Source organism: Sminthopsis crassicaudata, chromosome X, assembly GCF_048593235.1.
Source record: "Sminthopsis crassicaudata isolate SCR6 chromosome X, ASM4859323v1, whole genome shotgun sequence".
NCBI classification, from domain to species: Eukaryota; Metazoa; Chordata; class Mammalia; order Dasyuromorphia; family Dasyuridae; genus Sminthopsis; species Sminthopsis crassicaudata.
In genome coordinates this window covers 35,738,405-35,760,596 of record NC_133623.1, presented here as the reverse complement: position 1 = coordinate 35,760,596, position 22,192 = coordinate 35,738,405, and the positions used below count along the sequence as shown (strand labels likewise).

The window sequence follows — 22,192 nt, the reverse complement described above, 5'->3', positions numbered from 1 at the left end:
TGAATCCATACATTTGTGACCCACTGTTATATACTATGCAATATGCATCTGGCACTGAGTGACTTAAGAGTGCTAGAGCAGCTGAGTACCTGGACTGCTCCCATTTATCAGTTCTGTCATTCAATTATTTCCTATTTACTTAGCCCTATATGAAATTCTTGCATTTTTTATGAAAAATCCCATTAACACCAAAGGATAGAAGTGTTATTAAGCTAATAAAACAGATCTTCATGGAAACTAAATGGGAAAGAAAGGGAAATTAACATAAGAAATATAAAGCTAATTAATTTGTTGTGGGACATAGTTAAGGGTTGTTTAAATGAGATAAGATAAAAAGGGAGGTATCTAATCTATTTTTAATAAGAAAATAAGCCTAAATATTCATATATGTTTCAAACAAACATGACAGAATGAGGGCACCATGATTTAGAAATTCTATGGTTACATGGAAGAGTAAATTTAGTAATCGAGGTTTTTTAAGTGGCCTAAAGATCTCCAAGTGAATGTCATATGGCAGAGACTATAGGGGGTGTATAGTTTTAGAAAGTGATGATGAAGCTGCCCAAACAAAGATAGAGCAAAGTCCCTGAATCCTTGTTCTTAACAACCTGCTCCTCCATTGCCCTCAGGGGGCCGCTCTGTGAATTTCCATTGGCTGCCACCAGCACAAGTAATAGATATTATTAAATGGTTGTGTTCCAGGTTTTCATGCTTCCCTGTGATTTTCTGACATGAGGACAATTGAATATGATTGAAAGCTACCTCCCTACTGGCCTATTTTCATACCAGTTAAAAGTCCTGGACGGGAGGACTGGGCTAAGCATTGACTCTAAGGTCCTTTTCATGAAAATGATGGGCATTATATAAACAGCAGGCTGACGCTTATCCAAAGATTTTCAAGCAAGCAGACTCTTTCTTGGAGACAATGATGGACTTTGGAGGCAGTTACAAGCACTCTTTTGCACCATTTCCCATGAAATGTATCCATTTTAAGAATAGTTTACAGAGCACTTTGAAGGCCCCATCTCATTTGATGTGTTTGACCATCCTGTGAGGCAGGGGCTATTCTGATTTCATTTTATAGATGATGAGAAAGAAGATGAAAGAAAAAAAAAGATTTTTCTAGAGTCACACAACTAGAAAGTATTAAATAAAAGTTTTGAATCTAGGTTCTCTTGACCCCAAATTCAGGTTCCTTTCCATTATACTCTGAGTGTCATGAAAGAAATAATGAAATACTCTAAAGTACTTGGTGTAATCCCAAGTGCCTATATGAACCATTTTCAAGAAAAAAATCAAGATCTTCTTAAAATTGCTTACTCTATAGGATAAACTGGTCTAGGAGAGTTGGAATGAAATAAATTCTTATAAAGTTAATTCCATTCAATTTTATTATAGAGTCTGGAACTTGGAAGGAGCCTCAGATACCACATAGTGCAACCTAGACCTATTAGAGACTCCTTTCCAATATCCCTCATAGACTTCCTCCAAACTTTGCTCTTCTTGGGGGGCAATTCATTCTATTCATTTCACCTTTCATTAACGGTTCTATTAGGATATTTCTATTTATGAGCAGATTAAACTGATCCATCTATAACTTATAGGCATTGTTATTTTCTTTTTCTTCTGGATCCAGAGGAAAGTTTAACCTTTCTTCCATATCACTGGTCTCCATATATTCAAAGAAAGCCATCATTTCTCACCAAACTCTTCTCCAGGATAAACAACCCTCTCTGTTCCTTCAGTCAGTCCCTGTAAAGCATGACCCTGCTGCTCTTTACCATTTTGATTGCCTTTCTAGGACATATCTTCAGCTCTTTATCTTTCTCTTATATCTTTTTGCTGTCTTTCTTTCCTTCTCGTGTGATTGCTTGCTTGCTTTCTTGACCTATGATTTCATCATGTAGTCAACTTCCTTTGTAGAAACTGTCCTCCAGCAGTGAAAATCAGCAATTCTTCAGAAACATCTCGTCTCCAAGTTTTGCCTAGGACACTGAGAAATTAAGTAACTTTTCCATGGTCATATGACAAGCACATATCATAGAACTGAAAGTCAGGTCTTCTTGACTCAAAGGCAGCACACTGCCTCTCAGTGTCCAGTTTTTTAATAATTGTGCAGCAGGATAATCATGGAAATATGTATAGAAGAATTGCACGTTTAATATATTGGATAACTTGATGTCTAGGGGAGGTGTGAGGGGAAGGGAGGAAAAACTTTGGAACATAAGATTTTACAAAGGTGAATGTTGAAAATTATCTATGCATATGTTTTGAAAATAAAAAAGCTTTAACTTAAAAAATCAAGATAGCTTGAACTACCGGAACAAAAACAATATTAGATTTTTTTTTTTTTGTCAAAGAGGCAATTAGAGTTAAATGATTTGCCCAGGGTCACATAGCTAGTGTTTGTTAGGCTCGACTCCAGGGCTAGTACTCTATCCATTGTGCCATCTACCTGCTCCCAGATTTATTTTTTGCAATGACAGACCCTAGTTTTGGGGAACCCTAATAAAAATAGTGAGAAAGGGTTCCTAGGTAACCCCCAATAGGTTGTCATTTGGTTGCATAAGGGACTGAAGGCACTGGAGGATGACCTCTCAGGAGGGTCTGTCTTGCATATTAAAAAAGGACTCTGAAATTGAAAAATATTTTTTAGGCTTTTAAAATGGTAACAGTAATCTTCTCAAAACAAAGACATTCTCTCAAAGAGGTAAATGGACTTGAAAACCAGAAGTACAGTCATCCTTTCTCAGCTTCACTGGGCCACCTTTTCTACCACATTAGTCAGTCCTCAGCTGTATCTGCTGCTTCCCCCCTCATCTTTTTCACATAAACTGCTGTCTAGCCACATCTCCACCATATTGCACCTGTGATATTGATGGAACCTAAGGATAGGATGTTGCATTTATCTTTATTAAATTTACTATTAGATAGTTTACCTCCAATCATAACTGCTCTGGTGCCTGAATTTGTAGAAACAATCCTGCCTGAGCTGTCAACAGTTGGTCCAGGGTTCAGATCCTCCTTTTAATACTTACTAACTATGTGACTGTGGGCAACTCATGGCATGCCTCAAACTCAGTTTCTTTAGTTATAAAATGAGTCAATCAAAAGATCCTACAGATTCTACCAAGCTGGAAGTAATCTGTGTATGAGTACAGTGAAATATTGTATGTTGATCATATTCAAGAACTAACCCAACCAAATTTGGATTTAAATTAGTGATTGAAAAACCTACAGGGTGATGGTTTGGGGGGGCACAGAACCTCCTCAAGACTCACTCCTAAGATGTAGAGGAGCCACAATTAGTAGTACTGGAGGACCATAATATTTACACAACCTAAGTCCAGATCCCTCATTTTACAGATAAGGAACTTTAAGCTCCTGAGACAGGATTTGAACCCCAGCCTCCCTGGATCCTATTTACAATACCATAAGAAAGTGAGGAAATGCAAGATTCACAAAGTAATTAAGCAAAGTGAGACTATCTACCATATTGCCTGTTGCCTGTTAAGATCTTTTGGACTCCTGATTTGGTCTTCTAGCACATTATTTTTCTTCCCAGCTTTCAGTTACCTGAAAATTTAGAAAGCATGCCATCTAGCTGTGAATTGATTCAACCATTTTGGAAATCAATTTGGAATTATGCAAGATAAGTTCCTAGATTTTCCAAAACCTTTAATTCTATAATACTCACCCCCCCCTCCAAATTGCACCACTTGCAATTCTATCTCAGGGAAGTTAACACAAAGAATAGATTCAAACGTACTAAAAATGTTCACAGCAGTATTATTTAGGAGAATCAAGAGCTGGAAGCAGACTGTGGACCCAACAGCTGAGGGATGCCTGAATGAATTATGACATAGGAATAGAATGAATATTCTTATACTGAAAGGAGTGATGAATGCGAGAAATTCAAAGAATCATGGGAAGACTTACATGAAGTGATGTAGAGAGAAGGAAGCAGAGTGGATAAACAAATTTGCAATTGTAGTGATATAAAATAAAGCCACTAAAGAGAAGCAACAAAGCTCTGCTCAGTTTTGATGGTACATCTTAGTAACATGCTAGAAAGTTGCACATCTTTCAGTCCTTTTAATAACAAGAAATGATCTTTGTAAGGAGATTTGTATAAGTGTCTGTTGGAGAATATCTGTCATGTCAAAACAAAAACTATCAATACAGTTTTGAAAATGAAATTAATTTTAATGAGATTTAAATATGTTAAAAAGTAGAGTTGAGTTTTCACTGTTTTCTAATAACTACAAGTTTTTAAAAAGGAAACTCTCACATCTGTTTTAGCACATGGTGTCTAACACAGCAAAGGACCTGTGAAAATTTTAGTTTATCTCATGAAGGTCTTATCCTCAGTATAATCTCAAATTACTGGAATCCTGAGTTCCTGCTTTCTTATCAGAAAAACAAACAAACATTCCTGACTGCTTTATATGTGTCCAGCAAACAACAGAACTTTTGTTTATTTACCTTCATTTAACTATACTTAAAAACAATTTCCAAGTGTAAACTCTGGAACAGATTGGGATGGAGGGGGGAAGGGGAAGTGCTTATTCTAGAATAGAGAACTGCTCCATTTGTGATGGAGCTTGGAGGTGTGTTGAACTGAATCGATTGGGTCCAGGTCCAAGAACTGGTTGTTTGCCAATGGACCACATAGCCACATAACCTTTTTGTTTTCTCAAAGTTGTCTATTGTCTTTGGATTCCCAAGCAGGGGCTGAAATTATAGCTTTTTTCTCCTGAGAACTGGATTCTGTAGCCATCTCTGTGATGTAAACACTGCTTTATGGCTCTGTGAATCAAAGCCCAAGGTATGACATTTGCTATCTCGTGTGCTCTATGTTATAAAAGCTGAAATAGCAGATATGAAAGTAAGTGAGAACACAGTAATTTCCTGACTTTTTCTGGTTTAACAAAAGCAAAATTACAACCCGCTCCACCCCCCCCCCCAAAAAAAAATCCACAACATTTAATACCTTCCTTTGGACTTTGACTTCAAGGAAAGGAGAACATTCTTATTTTTATGAATTTTTTTGGATAAAGTGCATTTGAAAAGTGCTAACTAGACAGGATGAAAAGATCATTAGTTTTAGAAAAAGAAGAGTCTGATTCAAATTCTGCCTCAGTCACAACTTGTTTGCTCTCGGGCAAGTCACTTTACTTCTCTGAGCCTCAGTTTCCCCCTCTCTAAAATGAAGGAATAATGTTTGATCTCTAAGAGCCTTTTAGCTTTTAGTCTATTAGCCATTAATGTACACATTTATAGACAGATTGTGATGTGTTTCAGAGGCAGAAGGATCCATACTGACCAAAATCTTTAATAGATCACTATTTTATAATGAATCACTATTCTATAATCTTTGAGAGAATTCCTATGGAATTGTCAGCCAACAAGAATTTGCTAGGTGCTTACTATGTGCTAGGCATCATGTTATGTCTTTGGTATGAAAAGAAATGTAAAAGTAAGCTTCCTTCCCTCAAGGAACTTATATTCTATTGGGGAAGATAACATGTAAATAACATATACTATGTACATACCGTATATATACATAGTGTGTGTATACACACATACGTATATAATATAATAATACATACATGTATATATAAGTATATGTGTGTATGTATACATATAAATGGATATGGTACAAATAGAAAGTAGTCTCAAAGGAAAGGGACTGACTGCTGGGAAGATTGGGGAAGACCTAGAGCAGAAGGTGGTATTTGAGTTGATTGCTGTAAAAAAGCCAAGAAAGCCTGTAGATGTGAAGGGACATAGGTCATGAGAGGTAACCAATGAATTTGAAGACATAGATTAGGGTCTAAAAATGAACAAATACAGTTTCAGTTGTAACATGAGTAATTAAGATCAGTTATAAGGAAGAATTTCCTAATTATGAAATATCTTGGGACATAGGTTTTTTGTTTTGTTTTCATTTTTCCATTAGGATAGTTTTTAGATACCCTCTCCATTCCAGAGTCTTTAATCTCTTTAATCTATTTATTTTTCATTTGCTATTTCCTTTTCCTCAATAGTATTTTATTTTTCCAAATATATGTAAAATATGGTTTTTCAATAATCTTTTTTTTAAGATTATGTGTTTCCAAAATTTTTACTCTCTCCTCTTCCCCACCTCCAAAAAAACAGCAAGCAAAATACATGCACAGTCCCTTCTAAAACATATTTCCATATTTGTCCATCTTCATCTACTTTTGAAGAAAAACATTAAGTATTATTGATACTTTTGCTTTTGCATCACTTTCAATTTAGGATATACTTCTCACCTTCTTCCTGTCCCTGGCCACTCTTCCCTTGTGATAAAGAAAAAGAGTTAAAGAAAACCAAATGATCTAGTGACCACATTTGAGTGTGCCGCATTCTGCATTCATACTTCCTTTCTTTTGGACTGAAAGGAAGAAGATATCTTTTTCTCTGGATTCAAGTTTCAAGTAAATCACAATTAATCAGCATGTGATTTTTTGTGGACACTTTTCTGTGACATAGTTTTTGGTATTTTAATAACTCCAGTGATAGTACTGCAGAGATCAAGTTATATTAAGGTCAAGGTAAGTTTATGCTTAGGAAGGTAATGGGTACAGGGTAAATTTTGAATCTCTTTGTTTGCTTCCTATTCTAGTGACCTCTCTGGGTCTATGCTTCCTCATGACCTTTAAGGTTCCTTCCAGCTCAGAATCTATAATCTTATGGGCATCATTATTAAGAATATTTTAGCATTCTTTAATTATTTTTTAGATTTTGAATTTAATACAAAAAGAAAAAAAAACATTCCCATGTACACAGCACAGTACAAAAATATGATTTCCTTTGAATATGAAATCTGAATTTTATACAATTACTTTAAAAAAACTAGGTAATAAATACTACATGTTATTTTTTAAATTACCCTGCTTTTCTATGTTTCCTTCTCAGTTTTATTTTCTGTTGTACACTTTTTAAAATATGTTACAATGGTGTTTTTTTTGACGGTATCAATAGTTACTAATCTTTTTCTTCCCAGTATCCTATCCCCTGAAATTAACTGAGAGAAAGGAGGAAGAATCTTGCACCAAATAAATAAAATCAAACAAATTGAATCTGCACTGTGGCCACATACAAGAATGTCTGTACCTTTCTGTATCTTGTGTCCATCATCACTCCATGAGAAGGTGGATAAACATACTTTTTTCGTGGATCCTCTGGCACCTTGGCTGTTTAGACATTGCTTTGATCTGAGTTCCTAAGTCTTTCAGAGTAGTTTTTTCTTCACAGTGCTATTGCCCTTACATCAATTGTTCTTTCATTATGATTATCTCACTCTACATCTCATGGCAGGCCTCTGCATTTGCTAACTCTGGACATAGAGCTTTGCAGGCTGTATGTGTCCTGCCTCTTGTTGTTAGAGTTCTCACCTTAAGGACCCCCTACCCTTGTTGCCCCTTGATTTCTAGCTGACTTTTTATTTAGTTCTAAGGCAGAAGAAGTTACTTCCTGTGGTTTCTCATTGGATTTTTTGATCCTTATTCAGTCTTGTATTAAACCTCAGGGTTTTTGCTGAAATAGTTTATGTGGGAATTGGGTAGCCTTCAATCCTTTTTAGATGGCCATCTTGGCCAAAAGTCTGGTGTTTATATAAATGATTCAGGTTGTAACTTCTCATGCTGTGCAATTTTTGTCAATCTCTTTGGAAATCCTTGACTATGCTTATACGTAAATTTTTTTTTTAATTTTATCCCCCACTGGAGTCATATACATGTCTTTGATGATATTTTCATTGCCATGTGTTTTTTGCATCAGTAGTAATATTTCTGCAAACCTGGATCTACCTCTGTCTTTTTCATTGCAGTTTCTGATCTCATGAATGTATGAATTCATACATGATCTCTTTAGGCTTCTATGAAAGTACTTTTTTTTACCCACTGTGCTTAGATGTCAAATTGAAAGTTCAACAGTGCAAAGAATCACTTGAGTTTTATTTTTTAAAAATCTTTTGCTTTTCCTGTACCTTAACTCTGCAAGCCTCCTTCTGTCCCCAGGACCTTGAAAATTCATTTGGGAGGAATTTTTTAAAAGCCCTGACACTTGGGCTGTGTTCTCTTTAAAACAACCTAGAACAGAGAGTTGTAATTTCAATATTATGAGGCTTTGGGGATTTTGCAGAAAAAATATTTTCACAAGGGCTCTGCTCTGGACCTACTGATGTGATTATTCAAAAAACAAATCCTGGGAGAGCTCACAAGATAAACTTTGCTGAATATTCTAAGGCTGTTCTGAAAGTGCATTTTTGCATGTTTGGGTTTAAGTGTCTCATGAAGCATCCTATTACCATCAACTCTCAGTTATCCAGACTAAGAGAGATGATTACAGGTTAATTTTCTTCTCCTAACAAGAAATAAAAGAAAATTGTTTCTACTGCATCTTAAAAATATTAATGTAGCAGATTTCTAATTATATTATGATGTCTCCTCTCCATACAAACAAATTGATGATGGGATAGAGATGATGAAACACCAGCACCAAATGATGAGATTGATGTGAACATTTGGCACCAAATGTTGGGGTGAGGGTAGCAAAAGGTAGGTTTATTTATGAGAAGAGATTACAAAACAAAATGAAGGGGTACAATAAACACCGGGAATGGTAAATATGAAATGGCATCGAGAGACCATCGGATTTCTAACTGGACATAGCAAGATGGGACTGCCCAGAACAGATACATAGGGTAGGACTATAAGGTTAAAACTGATCCCCATCAGTGTCCTTCCCTGCTTACCTCAGGGAGTAATCTTATCTGTACTTCAGGTTTTCTCTGCCTACTCTACCTAGTGACCCAGGACCTCATCAGAGATGCTCAGTGTCAGAGTGAATAGCAGGGAGATATAAGTCTAGAACTTTGGCCTAGACTACCAGTATATGAATTATAGTGAGGTGATTGAAATAAGTTTCAAGATAGTAACTAAAGATCATAATGGTTCATGTAGCCTTAGCTTTTTCTTTCCAAGCAGTTGAATGGATTGGGAATGGTTAGCCTATAGGAAAAAATCAACTAGGGGAATATGATAGAAATCTATAAGTATTTAACTGCCTTTTGTGTGGTGGCAGGACTATAATTGTTCTGCTCAGCCCCAGATGAAAGAACTGAGAACAATAAATAGGAAACCAACAGAGATGATGAAGTGGGAAGAAGCTGTGCAGCTGTGCTCTCCCTTACAACTATGCCAACAAAGACCCAGGAGGAGTACCAGGCTGAGTCCTGTGCAGGACATCCAGGGGGAAAATCTACTGAAATTTACTTATTCAGTGAGATACTAACCCAAATACTGACGATTTTCTTCATAGAACTAGAAAAAATATTACAATAGAATATGTCTAGAGGAATAAAAAGTCAAAAATTTCAAGGGAAGTAATGAAAAAAATGGGAAGGAACAGTTACTAGATCTCAAATTATATTACAAAGCAGTAATCATGAAAACAGTTTGGCACTGATTAAAAAATAGAAAAGTCAACCAGTGGAACAAACAAGAAAAAACAACATGCCAAAGTAAATTAATCTAGTGACTTAATGTTCAATAAACTCAAAGACCCCAGCTATTGGGGTAAGGCCCCAATGTTTCACAAAAGAATGCTGGGAAAACCAAAAAAGCAGTCTGGCAGAAATTAGATTTAGACTGATATCAAGCACCATATGCCAAGATAAGCTCCAAGTGGAAGTTTATATAAAAAGGTCATGTCATAAACAAATTAGGGAAACAAGTAAAAAAATTACCTGTCAGATTTATGGATGGGAAAACAATGTATGACAAAACAAGAGATAGGAAGGGTCATGGGAAATAAAATGAACAAATTGATTATATAATATTAAAAAGGTTTTATACAAACAAAACCAATGAAGCTAAGATTAGAAAGAAAACAGATATGTGGGAGAGAGGGGTAGAGAATTTGTAGCAAGTTTTTTTCTGATGATGATTAATTTCCTAGATATATAAGGAATTAATTCAAATTCATAAGAGTTATTGTTCAGTTGGTAAATGCTCAAAGGATGTGAACAGGCAAGTTTTCGAGGAAGAAATGCAAGGTATAAATGGGCATTAAAAATCTTCAAAATTATTAATAGAAATACAAATTAACTCAACTCTGAGGGTACGACACATATATCTTGGGCAAAGATGAAAAAAAATGACAAGCACATAATTGCTGCCAGAGAAACAGGCATATTTATGTACTACTGGTCTATCTGTGAATTGGTCCAGCCATTCTGGAAAACAATTTGTAACTATGATTCAAATTTGACCCAAGCAATACCACTATGAGGCCTGTTCCCCAAAGGGATGAAAGAATGGGGAAAGTGACTAAAGGACAGAACAACTAGCAAAATGGTTTAGCTTCCATAGCCAATGAAGTCTCTCCCAATCCTGAAATTCCAGAAAGCTGTGAAAGGTTAACTTGGAATATTTTTTTTTTGTTAGAATCCTTGTATTGTTAGAATCTGTTGGCTTATGTGTGCCCACACTTATGTAAATAGATGGTGCCTGATTTCTATTGAAGATTAGCAAATTCGGATATTTCTCCCAGAATTGGCTTGTATTCACAGTCCATCGGTTTAATTTTCTTAATTAAGAGCCATTTAACACATCAAGAAGGAACCCCACAACAATTAGCCCTGGGAACAAAAGCAAACAAATGTATTTTCCCCAGTGTTTAGGGACTTTATAAAGAGGTATGAGGGCCTGATAGTTCCTGAGAAGTGATAGAATTTTGATGTGCAATGAGGCAACCTGGGCACATATGGAAAAAAATGCTGATTTGATTTGTTTTGTTGGACTGAGTCTCTGTTACAAAGGACTATCCCAGTGAGCCTGCAGCTAGAGGGAATCATTGGGAAGTGATGGCAAAGTAAAAAGAAAAAAGTTTCAATGGAAACATTTACTTAATAATTATATATTTTTTAAAAATCCATCAGCTTTACTAATATGCTCACTACTGATGAAACACTTAGATAAAAAACATATCCCGCTATGTGCGTCCAATTGGCATGTAAAATATATATGGTCTAGTAGGAAGAGCTCAGCATTAATTGGCAGGATCGATTGATTGCCAGTGAATTCAGACTCTGGAACACAGAATTGGGTTCAAAACCTACCTACAACATTAAACTGGCTATATGCCCTTTGGGCAAAATTAATTCTCAGGGCTGTGATTGTTTTCTATCTGTAGAAAGAGACATAATAAATTAGGGGAATCAACTAAATGATTTTATATGTTTTATATGAAATCTCATTTCAAAACATGGCCTCTTTTCTCCTTGAAGTCAATTTTACCGAGCAAGCCATTAACTATAGTTTTTTTTATTATGTCCAATTAAAATGTTCTTCAATTGTACTGTGGTAAGATATGAACTTTTTTATACAATCGTAAAATGGAGCTTAAGTTTTATATAGCCATTTTGTCACTTAGATGAAAGTTTATTTTCTCTCTGAGCATTATTTCCCTCAGTATCCAAGTTATTCCTAGGCAATCTGGGATATCTGTTTACCTCCTTCGAGAGAGGCAATTGGTCCTTGAGGATAGTCAGGAAAAATATGCATTCTAATCTCTGAAAAATTAAAAGCTAAACTTCTCTGGCTCTCTGTTTTTCTTCATCTGTAAACATGGAGATAATAATTCCTGTAGTACCTACTACATAGGGGTATTGAGAGAAATCAAATGAAGTAATGTCTGAAAACATGCTTTATAAAAACATAGAAAGTACTGTATAACTTTGGGGAGGAGGAAGGGAAAAAGCATTTATTAAGCACCTACTATGTGCCAAGTGTTTTACAAATCTTTTTTATTCCTCACAACAACCTTGTGAGGCAGGTGTTATTATTATCCCCATTTTACAGAAGAGGAAGCAAAAGCAAACATAAGTTCAGTTACTTGCTCAAAGTCACTAGCTAGTGGCTAGCATGTGTCTGAGGCTTCTACCCAAGCCTTCCTGACTCCAGACCCACTGCTCAAACTATTATACCCCTGGTTGTCTCATGACGATTATCATCATCATCAATACTATTAGATGGTGCTTGGCAATTTGTTTTAATCTACCCTGTGATTTCATTGGTATAGGAAACTCCCTCCCTATCTAGACATTCCCTCCACTGATGGGGACCTGTCCTCAACTGCTCTGTAACTTGAATCTGGAAACGTTGCCTGAGGGCATTGAAAGGGTAATGACTAATATAATTAGCATGTTTTAGAGACAGAATTTGAACTCAGATCTTGACTCCAAGGTTACTATTCTATCCACTGACAGCACATAGGAAATAGTTTCTTACTTTTCTTTGTATTCCCAATGCCTGGCATATGATGCAAGCTCTTAATAAATTCTTGTCAACTTATGGACTTATTGGCTTTGATTTCTTATCCTTAGGGGCCTATTTAGCCCCTGCCCAAGGAGTGCTTTGGACCCGTAGGGAGATTTTGAAGCCCTTGGCACAGATGTGCCTAAGAAATGGTCCTTCTGGAAATACTGAACTTTCAAGGCATTTCAGCCTATCCTATCTTATTTGCCTGCTCTCAGAAGCCACTTATTCAGCAGAACTTTGTGTGATGAATCCAAGCAGTGCAAATGTAGACAGCTTTAAGGAAATTAAACTTACTATTAAAATACAGTAATCGCCAGCAAGAATTTCTTCCCCTCTCCACCATTTGCACCATGTTGCTTGGCAAGTTGTTTGCCAGGGGGAAAAATATGTAACCATTCATTCTCAAATATCAATTGTTTTCCCCAAGTCTAGGGGCAAACATACAAATGGTCTCTTTTTCATCTATAACAAAAACCCCAGCTGCAAGAAATGACTTTTCATATAAAGGGACTATTGGACTTTTTGTAATAAATGATTTGTAAATATAGTGGATAAACAAGGAAAAATGACAACCCCCTTTTTTGCCCGGGATTCTTCCTTGCCCCAGTGGGTGTTTCTCCTTTCAAAAGCTTTCCTTCTGCCCAGAGTCAGGGTGCTTTGCAGTTGTGGTCAGCAGTTGTGGGCTTTTTAGATGAGCGATGCCAGATGCAAAATTCAAAGGTTAATATGCTGGAATGAATGAGATACAAGTTTCCTACCCAACTTTTGCTTAGGTGCTACCTTCTGGAGAAACTGGGACTTGATCACCATAGGAAATAAGCAGGGAGGAGGCAAGTGAGGAAATAAAGGAAAACCTATCTTTCCAAAACTGTACATTATGTGCCCTCTGTGCTACACCTGAAACCAACCTTCTTGCTCCCTGAAACTCAGCATTTTCTTCTTGTACCCCTAACTTAGGCTTTTCCCCCCATTTTCTGAAAATGCACACATAGAGATTGATCACGAGGGACAAAGAATACTGTAGGGCATATGCAGGGAGTGTAACTTTTGCCTACATGTGAAAGAATACTCATCTCTTCCACTGATGTCCAAAGGATGCTCCATTCAGACCTGCCTCCCTTGAGGATGGCATTTTCATCTATTCTTCTGTTTTCTTGACCTGAAAAGTTAAAACTGTTGAATCAGAGGATACATTTCCCTATTTTTCAAATCAACTATATCCTGCCCTTCCTCTGTGCCTTTTGCAATCTAGTCATAGGAGGGGGTGATTGCTGGGGGGGAGGTGCTAGTGGTATCACTGCCCCTCCCACAACTCCTCCTCCCTCCATCTCAGAAGGTGGAGTTGATGGGGGCGTGCCAAGAACCTGCTCTGGTTTAGGTGGGGTTGAAGCCAGAATCACCACACCCTTGAACCTGACTTAATTTTCCATGCCTTTGGGTGATAATGCCATTAATCTCTTCTTTGTCTTCCTCTTTTTCCTCACACTTCCTCATCTGGCTGTTCCTAAAACTTTTCTTTTTTCTATAACTTGCAGAATTCTTTAAGGCCAATTGTATTATGTTGTAAGTACAGAATTGAATGAGGACCTTTATCATTGTAGTATTTACATAGTTGATCTCCTACTAGTTTTTAATCATCTGGACCTATTTCTTCTTCCTCTAAGAACCAAGGGGACATGCTTTCTAATGTATCCAAGAGTCTAGCAATCTGTTCCCAGGTTACAATTAAGCCTTGTCCCTTGATCAACTTAAGTATGCTTTCTATAGCACTTCTTCGGGGTGGGGCTGGGAGTGAGGCTGGAGCTGGGGCTGGGGGAGAATCTTTTCCTAATATTTGCCCCATTTCAGCTAGAAAAGGTTTAGTTTAGCCCTTAACAAAACAAGTTCCCTGTTTGTCTATTAAAATACTCACCCAATTTCCTGGTCACTGGGGACTTCAGTGAAAGTAGGGTCCTTGGTCCATACTTTGGACACCAATTGTGAAGGCTGAGTTAGCACCCTGGATACCTTAGAATCAGCCGGAGTCAGGATAAGCAAAAGTCCTTGGTCTTTATTCTTGGTCTTTGGGGTAGAAGTGAATTGGATGGATGCAGAATCTGCACTACTTCTCCTCTCCTTCTCTACCCCCCAGGTGACTCTGTCTTGTCTTCCTCCACCCCCTAATCCTTCCCACAATTCTCTATATACACCAAAAGATTGAACCAGCACAAAATAGCGGGAAGGGCCATTTTCCAAGCATATGCTAATAGAGTATTGTCCAATCGGTAATTAGCCTTAAATGCTCAGTTGTCCAATCTCAGTGCATCAACTCAGAGTTTCAGCTCTTTACATCTATCTATCTATCTAATCTCTATCTATCTATCTATCTATATATTATATGTGGTAAATATAAAAATATACTAAATATAGTATATATATATATATATATACACACAGTTAATATGAAAACATACTAAACATTGTACTTATGTACTACATGTACATATTATGTATATGGCAAATATAAAAATATACCACATATAAAATGCTATTAAATTTTACTTAAATCATTAGCATCAAGTAGGCCTTCTGGCTTTCTCCACTCCCTCCCCTCAGCCCTCCATATCAAGATGCAATAAAAATATGTATTATCTCCCTTTAGAAAAGTATCAGTAACAGTAAACAAAATTTTAAAAGTATATAAACGTTTAGTGGTAAACCCCACTGCTGGGTTGTATGTGACAATAAAACAGAAAGAGGAGAAACAAGGAGAGAGTAAATTAACCATCTTTCCAGTAGCACTTTCAAACTGGAGGAGTTCTTTTTCTCTCTGCTCTATGAGTTCTCTTAATAAGCCAAAGGTGAGCCTGGGAAAAAAGAAAAGCCTCTAATACGTTCAGAGTTAGTTCATCTGGAAATTGTACCACATCTACTGTTGTTGTTGTTTGATTCTTCCATTCCCTTCTCCCTCTCTCCCTCCTCCCTTCTTTCCCTTTGCTCTTTCTTCTCCTCCTCTTTCTCTCTCCACCCTATAAAAAACAGTTCAAAATATTTCTTGGGTTGCTATACCCCTTCCCAGACTAAATCTCAAAGTAGTTCTTTCTTTTCCAGGAATTGAGAAAAATGATAACTTCCTGAGTCTTCAATGACTTAGACCCCTTCCTACCCAACATAAATGACAAACATTTCTAGGCTTTTATCCAAATGGTAGTTCGGCATTTACACATTCAGTCAGGAAATATTTATGGAACATCCATCTGGGCCAAAGGAATTTTATCTTTCCCTCCAAACTTGGGAGTGGACAGTTTACATTTTTCTACAATGTGCCATCTATATTCTTTTATATTGTCACCTTCTCTTTCTTTACATTAGAGATATTTCCTCAGGATTCCTTAAATATCTTCAAATTAGTTGTCTAAATATTCTCATCTATCAGGCTTTTACATTTCTCTCTCTAATATTAACACTGCCCCCACCCTGCCCTGAAATTATTTTCTCATATCACCTGGCCAAGATTCCATCTAGGACAGGCCATCTTTAGCCTATTTTGTCAGTCTGAGAAAATCTATGGGCCCCTTCTCAGAATAATGTCTTTAAATGAATAAAATAAAATACACAAGATTACAAAGGCAAGTATATATATATGGAGTATACACTCATATAAGTATTACACATACGTACACATATCTAGGCCTGAAGTCAGGAAGACCACAGTTCAATTTTGGCCTCAGACACTTCCTAGCTATGTGATCCTGAGCAAGTCACTTCACCTGTTTACTTCGGTTTCCTCTTCTGTAAAATGAGCTAGAGAAGGAAATGGCAAATCACTCCAATATCTTTGTCTGAAAAACCTCAAATGGGTTCACAAAGAGTCAGACACAATTGAAATGACTAAATAACAACATATGTGTATATATGTATGTCTAGGTGTGTATATTGTTTTTCAAGGACACCATCATTAAGAATACTTGATTTAAGATGTTGTCTAGGAAATGGAGTTCCGACCATCTTTCTTTTTGGCAGATTGTTTCTTCTCTATGGGTCTTATTTTCCCTCCTCTGAAAACTCTGATGACTGGACCTCACTGTCCTAAATCATTTCATAATTATTTCCAAATCATGTTACTTCCCTTTGACTATTCTCCTTCTCCTCTCTCTCCTCCGTCCTCCTTTCTCCTCTTCCTCCTTCACCTCTTCCTCTTCCTTCTTTCCCATTCTGAACCTGAGATGCTAGGCTTTGATTGGAGAGATTTAATCTTATCTGGACTGAAATCAAGCTTCTATGCCACTTTTAAACCATTATAATCCCTCTTTTTTCAGAAGTCACTATGCTTACTTATAGTTGTACCTTTAGTGCTTAGCACATAATAAGTACTTAACAAATGTTTCATTCGTTCATTCATTTGTTTAGTGATCTTGGAATTGTGATGTGAGTTGGAGGTAAATTTGATCCTAAAGTTAGGTCAAACATTGATTTTTTATATTTATTAATGCTCTTAACAAATTCATTACATTTTGAAAAATAACTATTCTTCAATGAGGGAAAGGTCAAAGCTTCCTGAGAGTGTCTCTTTGTCTCCAAGTCTCCTGCTTCTCAACACCATCCTTAAGCTCTTGTTAAAGTGAATCTTCCTGAAGTATCTCACTCTCCTAATCCATAAACTCTTGCTTTTAGGTTCAAATATAAGTAATTCTGTGATATGCCAATTCTGATGGACATGGCCATCTTCAACAATAAGATGAACCAAATCAGTTCCAATAGAGTAGTAATGAACTGAACTAGTTATGCCCAGCGAAAGAACTCTGGGAAATGAGTATGAACCCCTACATAGTATTCCCAATCCCTCTATTTTTGTCCACCTGCATTTTTTATTTCCTTCACAGGCTAATTGTACACTATTTCGAAGTCCAATTCTTTTTTGTATAGCAAAAGAACTGTTTGGACATGTATACATATATTGTATTTAATTTATACTTTAACATATTTAACATGTATTGGTCAACCTGCCATCTGGGGGGGGGGGAAGGAAGGGAAAAGTTGGAACAAAAGGTTTTGCAATTGATAATGCTGAAAAATTACCCATGCATATATCTTGTAAATAAAAAGCTATAATAAAAAAAGAAACTAAATTAGAGATATATGTGATAAAACTGTAGAAACAATTTAATAAATTTGTATGTATTTCACTGAAGAACAAAACTGGGAGAAAACATGATTCTCTTTATGTTGTAATTTGTACATTGAATAATAAAGTGTCAAATAAAATTTATATATATATATATATATATATATATATATATATATATATATATATATATATATATATGTGTGTATATATATATATATATTGATATGCCTTGGGGAGTGCTGTGGGAACATGTGCACAGCTGGGGGGTGAGGGGGGACCCATTAGGGTACGTGCGCAGTATTTTGAGGCACCACCTGAGGAGTTGTGTGCAAAAGCTCTGGACAGATGGGGCACTCCTGAGTTTGCAGAGCTCAGAGACAATGTAAGCCTATGAGAAGGCGCGCCTTTGGTGTCGTGTGCAGCCAGAATATGGGGGTAGGTGAGAGAAGGCTTTGTGATTATGTGCGCATAATCTAGAATCCTAGTGGAATCTGACGTGTAAGTGTAGCAACCTAGGCTCCTGTGGCGTCCATCTTTCCTCAACCGTGAGATCTCCTTGAGCCCTTGAGGCCCTAGTTACCAATCCACAATGGCTCAAAGGAGGTGTAAGATGAAGGGGACCGTGGGCACAGCAAAGCTTGAGAGTGCTGGCCATGGAGCTGGAGGGGAGAAAACCAGGCCTCGCCACTACGATGACGATGATGAGAAAACTTGTCTCACTCCGAAAAGCGGACAGAAGGGCCGCTTCTGCCGCTACCGCCCCAGTGATGGAGGTGAGAGAGCTGGTAGAGCTGAAGTGAGAGAAAGGTCTGCCTTAGGTGGAGCCAAGGGAGGAGAGAGAGGCCGGCGCTATGCCAGATATATTGAAGTCAAAAGAGGTGAAAGTGAGACGCCTATTCAAGCCAAGGGAAAAGAAAAGGCTGCTCGAGCTTGGGGAGGTGAGAAGGCTGGTAGAGCTGAAGGAGGCCCGAGGTTTACTCGAAGCAACGAAAAAGTAAAGCAAGCTAAAGTTGAGGGAGCGGAGAAGTCTGGGGGCATCCAGGCCGCTGCCCAGAAGCCTGGTAGAGATAGGAAATCAGTTCGCCATGGAAAGCCCACCGAAGCCTACAACCCTAAGGCAAATGAGAGAGCTGAGAGTGATACTGAGTCCGAGGAAATTTTTGAGGATGACTATGACGATGATGACGATGCTCCTACTAGGATCGAGAATTATTTTAGGATCTGTGGTGATGGGTGTAGATTACCTGTGAAAGAGCCACCCCTACCAATTAAGTTCGTTAGAAGACCAATCATTTTAGAAGACTACGACTCCCTCGACGATGATGAAAGCAAATATGACATGGGTCCATCGGGAGAGGGGATCATTTCTGTCCAACGTTACATTGCCCCAAACCCAAACACAAAGAAGACATCTCTCATACTGCTGCTTGCTTTCTTGACCGCCTCAATTATGCTGCTGATATATCTAACCTTTCCTGAACTTAATGACGAAGAAAAAGCAAAACTGAAGATTCCCACAACCGTGGATGAAGCAAAGGCCCTTGGACAACTTTTATCGAAATTCAAGGACAATTTTTCTCTGTGAGTATTTTAAAATTATTTTCCAGTATATATTTTCTTGCAAATATTTGCTCTGTTAGAGTATAGTATTTCTTAGTATTCTGTCAGGCTTTTTCCATTCCTTCTAACTTAGTCTTTTTTCTTGTTTGCTTGTATTCTGGCCTCCATGCTTCCTGCTATATGTGTGTTTTTTTTTTTTTTTTCCATTGAGAGAAGTCATGTAAAAATTTTACAGGGAGGGCAGTGAAAATGGCCATGCCAGATTGAGATCCTCTTATTGATGATGACAGTGTATTTTGAGGATAACACCTTTTGTGCCAAATATTGCAACTTTTCTTATATGCCTTCATTTTAGGATATTTTTCCTTGGCACTTCTGGTTGTTGCTCCTCCATCTTTTGTAGCAATCAAAGCAGGTACAGCTCCATGCTGATTTTCAGTAGAAGAAATTATTAATCTTTTCACATCTATCAGCTACTTTCTAAAACAAACTGCAAGAAAAGTTTAAATAAAAAGTACTTGAATTTTAATTTGCCTGTACTACATCTTGGGACTAGAATTCCATATTTTTTTATTTTCAAGTAATTTCTTCAGCAGTGGGACAAAGAGAACATTTCCCTAGACAACAATTGAAGGAAAGGGCACACTATGAAGAGGGGGAGGGAAGAAGAGGAACAGGAAAAGGTCATTATTTTAATTACTCTTGGGCAATTAAAATAATGAAAAAATATACAGATTTTAAATAAATTTACACATTATAACTGCACACAAATATTATTGGCAAGTTGGAGAGAATTCTTCATGTCAGTTCTCTGCATGTAACTCTCCTATGTTGTGTATCTAATACTTCTACTAAATCTTTGCAAATTTCATGGGTGTTAGACTTTCTAAAGCTTGTTTATAATTTACATTTTGATATGTTTAATGCAAAAATTTACATCCTAGTCTATAGCTTATTTTAGTTGCATTATGTATGTGAAGTTTTTTTTGTTTTTTAAATCAGCATTGTCTACCTTGTCTTTTAGTAAATTACTATGTTACAACTAGTTGACAATTCATCTTTTATCCACAGTTGCAAAAAATTTAATTTCTAACTGGTTACAAAGATTGGCTGATTACACCGGAAGTTTCCCAATATGTTGACACCATGAATGGAGAGTGATGTATTTTCAAGATCTAGAAGAGCAGAGGAGAAGCAGAGCATTGAAGAAACCATTTTAAAAGAAGTAAAGTACCTGGTAGAAAAAAAATTGAAAACCAAAGGGTTGATGTTTATTTACATTTAACACTAATTGCAGTGTTAAATGAATAACTCTCCCTCCTCAAAATATCTTACATTAATTTATTCTACCAGTTAAGTAAGAGCTCATTCATAGTAGAAGTTTTCTTTGGCATTTGTATCCCCAGAAGTTAACAGCACAATTTCTGCTTCATAAATATTGCTCAATAAAAATTTGTTTGCATTGGATCTCCATTCTCTTTTAATGTTTTGCAGCGTGACGTTATATTTTATCATGACCTAAACTAATTTTCTACAAATCTACTTTCCAGTTTTATCGAGAAATGAGACAATATTTTCAAAGATCTTAGCATAATTCCTAGTACATAGTAGGCTTCATATTAATGATTATTCCTTTTCCTGTCCAAGCAATTTTGTTGAATGGTTTTTTTCCTCAATTTAATCATTCATGGATTTATTGAAGACTAATTGGGTCCATGCTTTTCCCTATAAAACTTGCAGCTTGTCACACCCAGAGAAGGAACACTGGGAAATGAGTGTAAACTGTTTGCATTTTTGTTTTTCTTCCCAGGTTATTTTTACCTTCTGAATCCAACTCTTCCTGTGCAACAAGAGAACTGTTTGGTTCTGCACACATATATTGTATCTAGGATACACTATAACACTTACACTATAACATAGTTAATATGTATAAGACTGGCTGCCATCTAGGGGAGGGGGTGGAGGGAGGGAAGGGAAAAATCAGAACAGAAGTGAGTGCAAGGGATAATGTTGTAAAAAATTAACTATGCATATGTACTGTCAATAAAAAGTTATAATTATTTTTTAAAAATAAATTAATTAAAATAAATTTTTAAAAAAACTTGCAGCTTGTCTAGTCATTCTCATTGATCAGTTTTTCTAGTTTCAAAATTCAAAAACCATATTAGATGGTTTTGATACTGACTAATTTGAGATCAATGATATTGACAACCCCCCTACTTTTTTTCATTATTTCTCTTAATGTCCCTGACATTTTGTTCATTTATATAAATGTTGTTATAATTTTCTCTAATTTTATAAAGTATAAATTAAACCTGTAAATTAATTGGGCAGGCAGTATCATTTTTCACCATATTGGCATAACCCAGCCATAAACATTGATTATTTCTTCAGGTAGTGGCAGCTAGATGGTTTACTAGATAGCGCTCTGGGCCTAGAATCAGAAAATTTTGAGTTCAAATTTATTTGCAAATTACTATGCAATCTTAGATATGTCACTTTGTCTACCTCACTTTTCTCAATTGTAAAATAAGGATAATAATAACTCCCACCTCTCAGTGTTATGAAGATATAAGGGCATAAGATAAAGCATTTAACATAGTGCCTGGTTTTCTTCCTTCCTTATTCAGATCTTTCATTTCTATGAAAATATGATGTTTATGCTATGTTTATCACTAGAAGGCAAATGCTCAGATTGTCATTTTGCATGATATTTCACTTATCTTCTTTTTGATTTTTGTTATTAATAGCCAAAAAATCTGCTGAGTTTGGTAGACTTTATTTTTCTTCTGCTAGTTGGATGAATCTCTTACCTCAATTTAAAAATTCCCTAGGGTTTTCTAATTTTAAAAAATCACTTTATAAATATAGGTAACATTTAATCTTTTCTAGCACTAATTTCCTTAGTATCTTTTGCTTATCTTTTTTGTAGCTAATATTTCTCCAACTTTGTCAAAAAATAATGATGGTGAGGAATCCTTGCTTTACTCCTGATTTTATTGGGAAAGCTTCAAGTATTTCTCCGTTAGACGTAATTGTAGCTCTTGGTATGAGTTTAGTGCTTTTGATCATATTAAAGAAAGGTCCTTTCATTCTATAGCTATTCTGTCAGATATTTCCTTTTGCACACTGTGCTGTTTCTAATACTTAAGGCAGTTTTTTTGACAATATA

At 36.4% G+C, this 22,192-nt stretch overlaps 1 protein-coding gene across 1 annotated transcript; it reads left to right on the top strand.

Moving 5' to 3' along the window:
- The first annotated feature begins 17,999 nt into the window (after positions 1–17,999).
- On the top strand, positions 18,000–20,431 carry LOC141548779 (uncharacterized). The gene is made up of 2 exons (XM_074277939.1): positions 18,000–19,041; positions 20,092–20,431. Exons 1-2 carry the CDS (start codon positions 18,050–18,052, stop codon positions 20,111–20,113), a joined length of 1,014 nt encoding a protein of 337 aa, XP_074134040.1. The 5' UTR covers positions 18,000–18,049; the 3' UTR covers positions 20,114–20,431.
- The last annotated feature ends 1,761 nt before the right edge of the window (positions 20,432–22,192 follow it).

Coding starts and splice junctions, on each gene's coding strand:
- LOC141548779 (XM_074277939.1), top strand. CDS start 18,050: ATGGCTCAAAGGAGGTGTAAGATGAAGGGGACCGTGGGCACAGCAAAG. Junction 19,042..20,091: donor TTCAAGGACAATTTTTCTCT/GTGAGTATTTTA, acceptor TTTTATCCACAG/TTGCAAAAAATTTAATTTCT.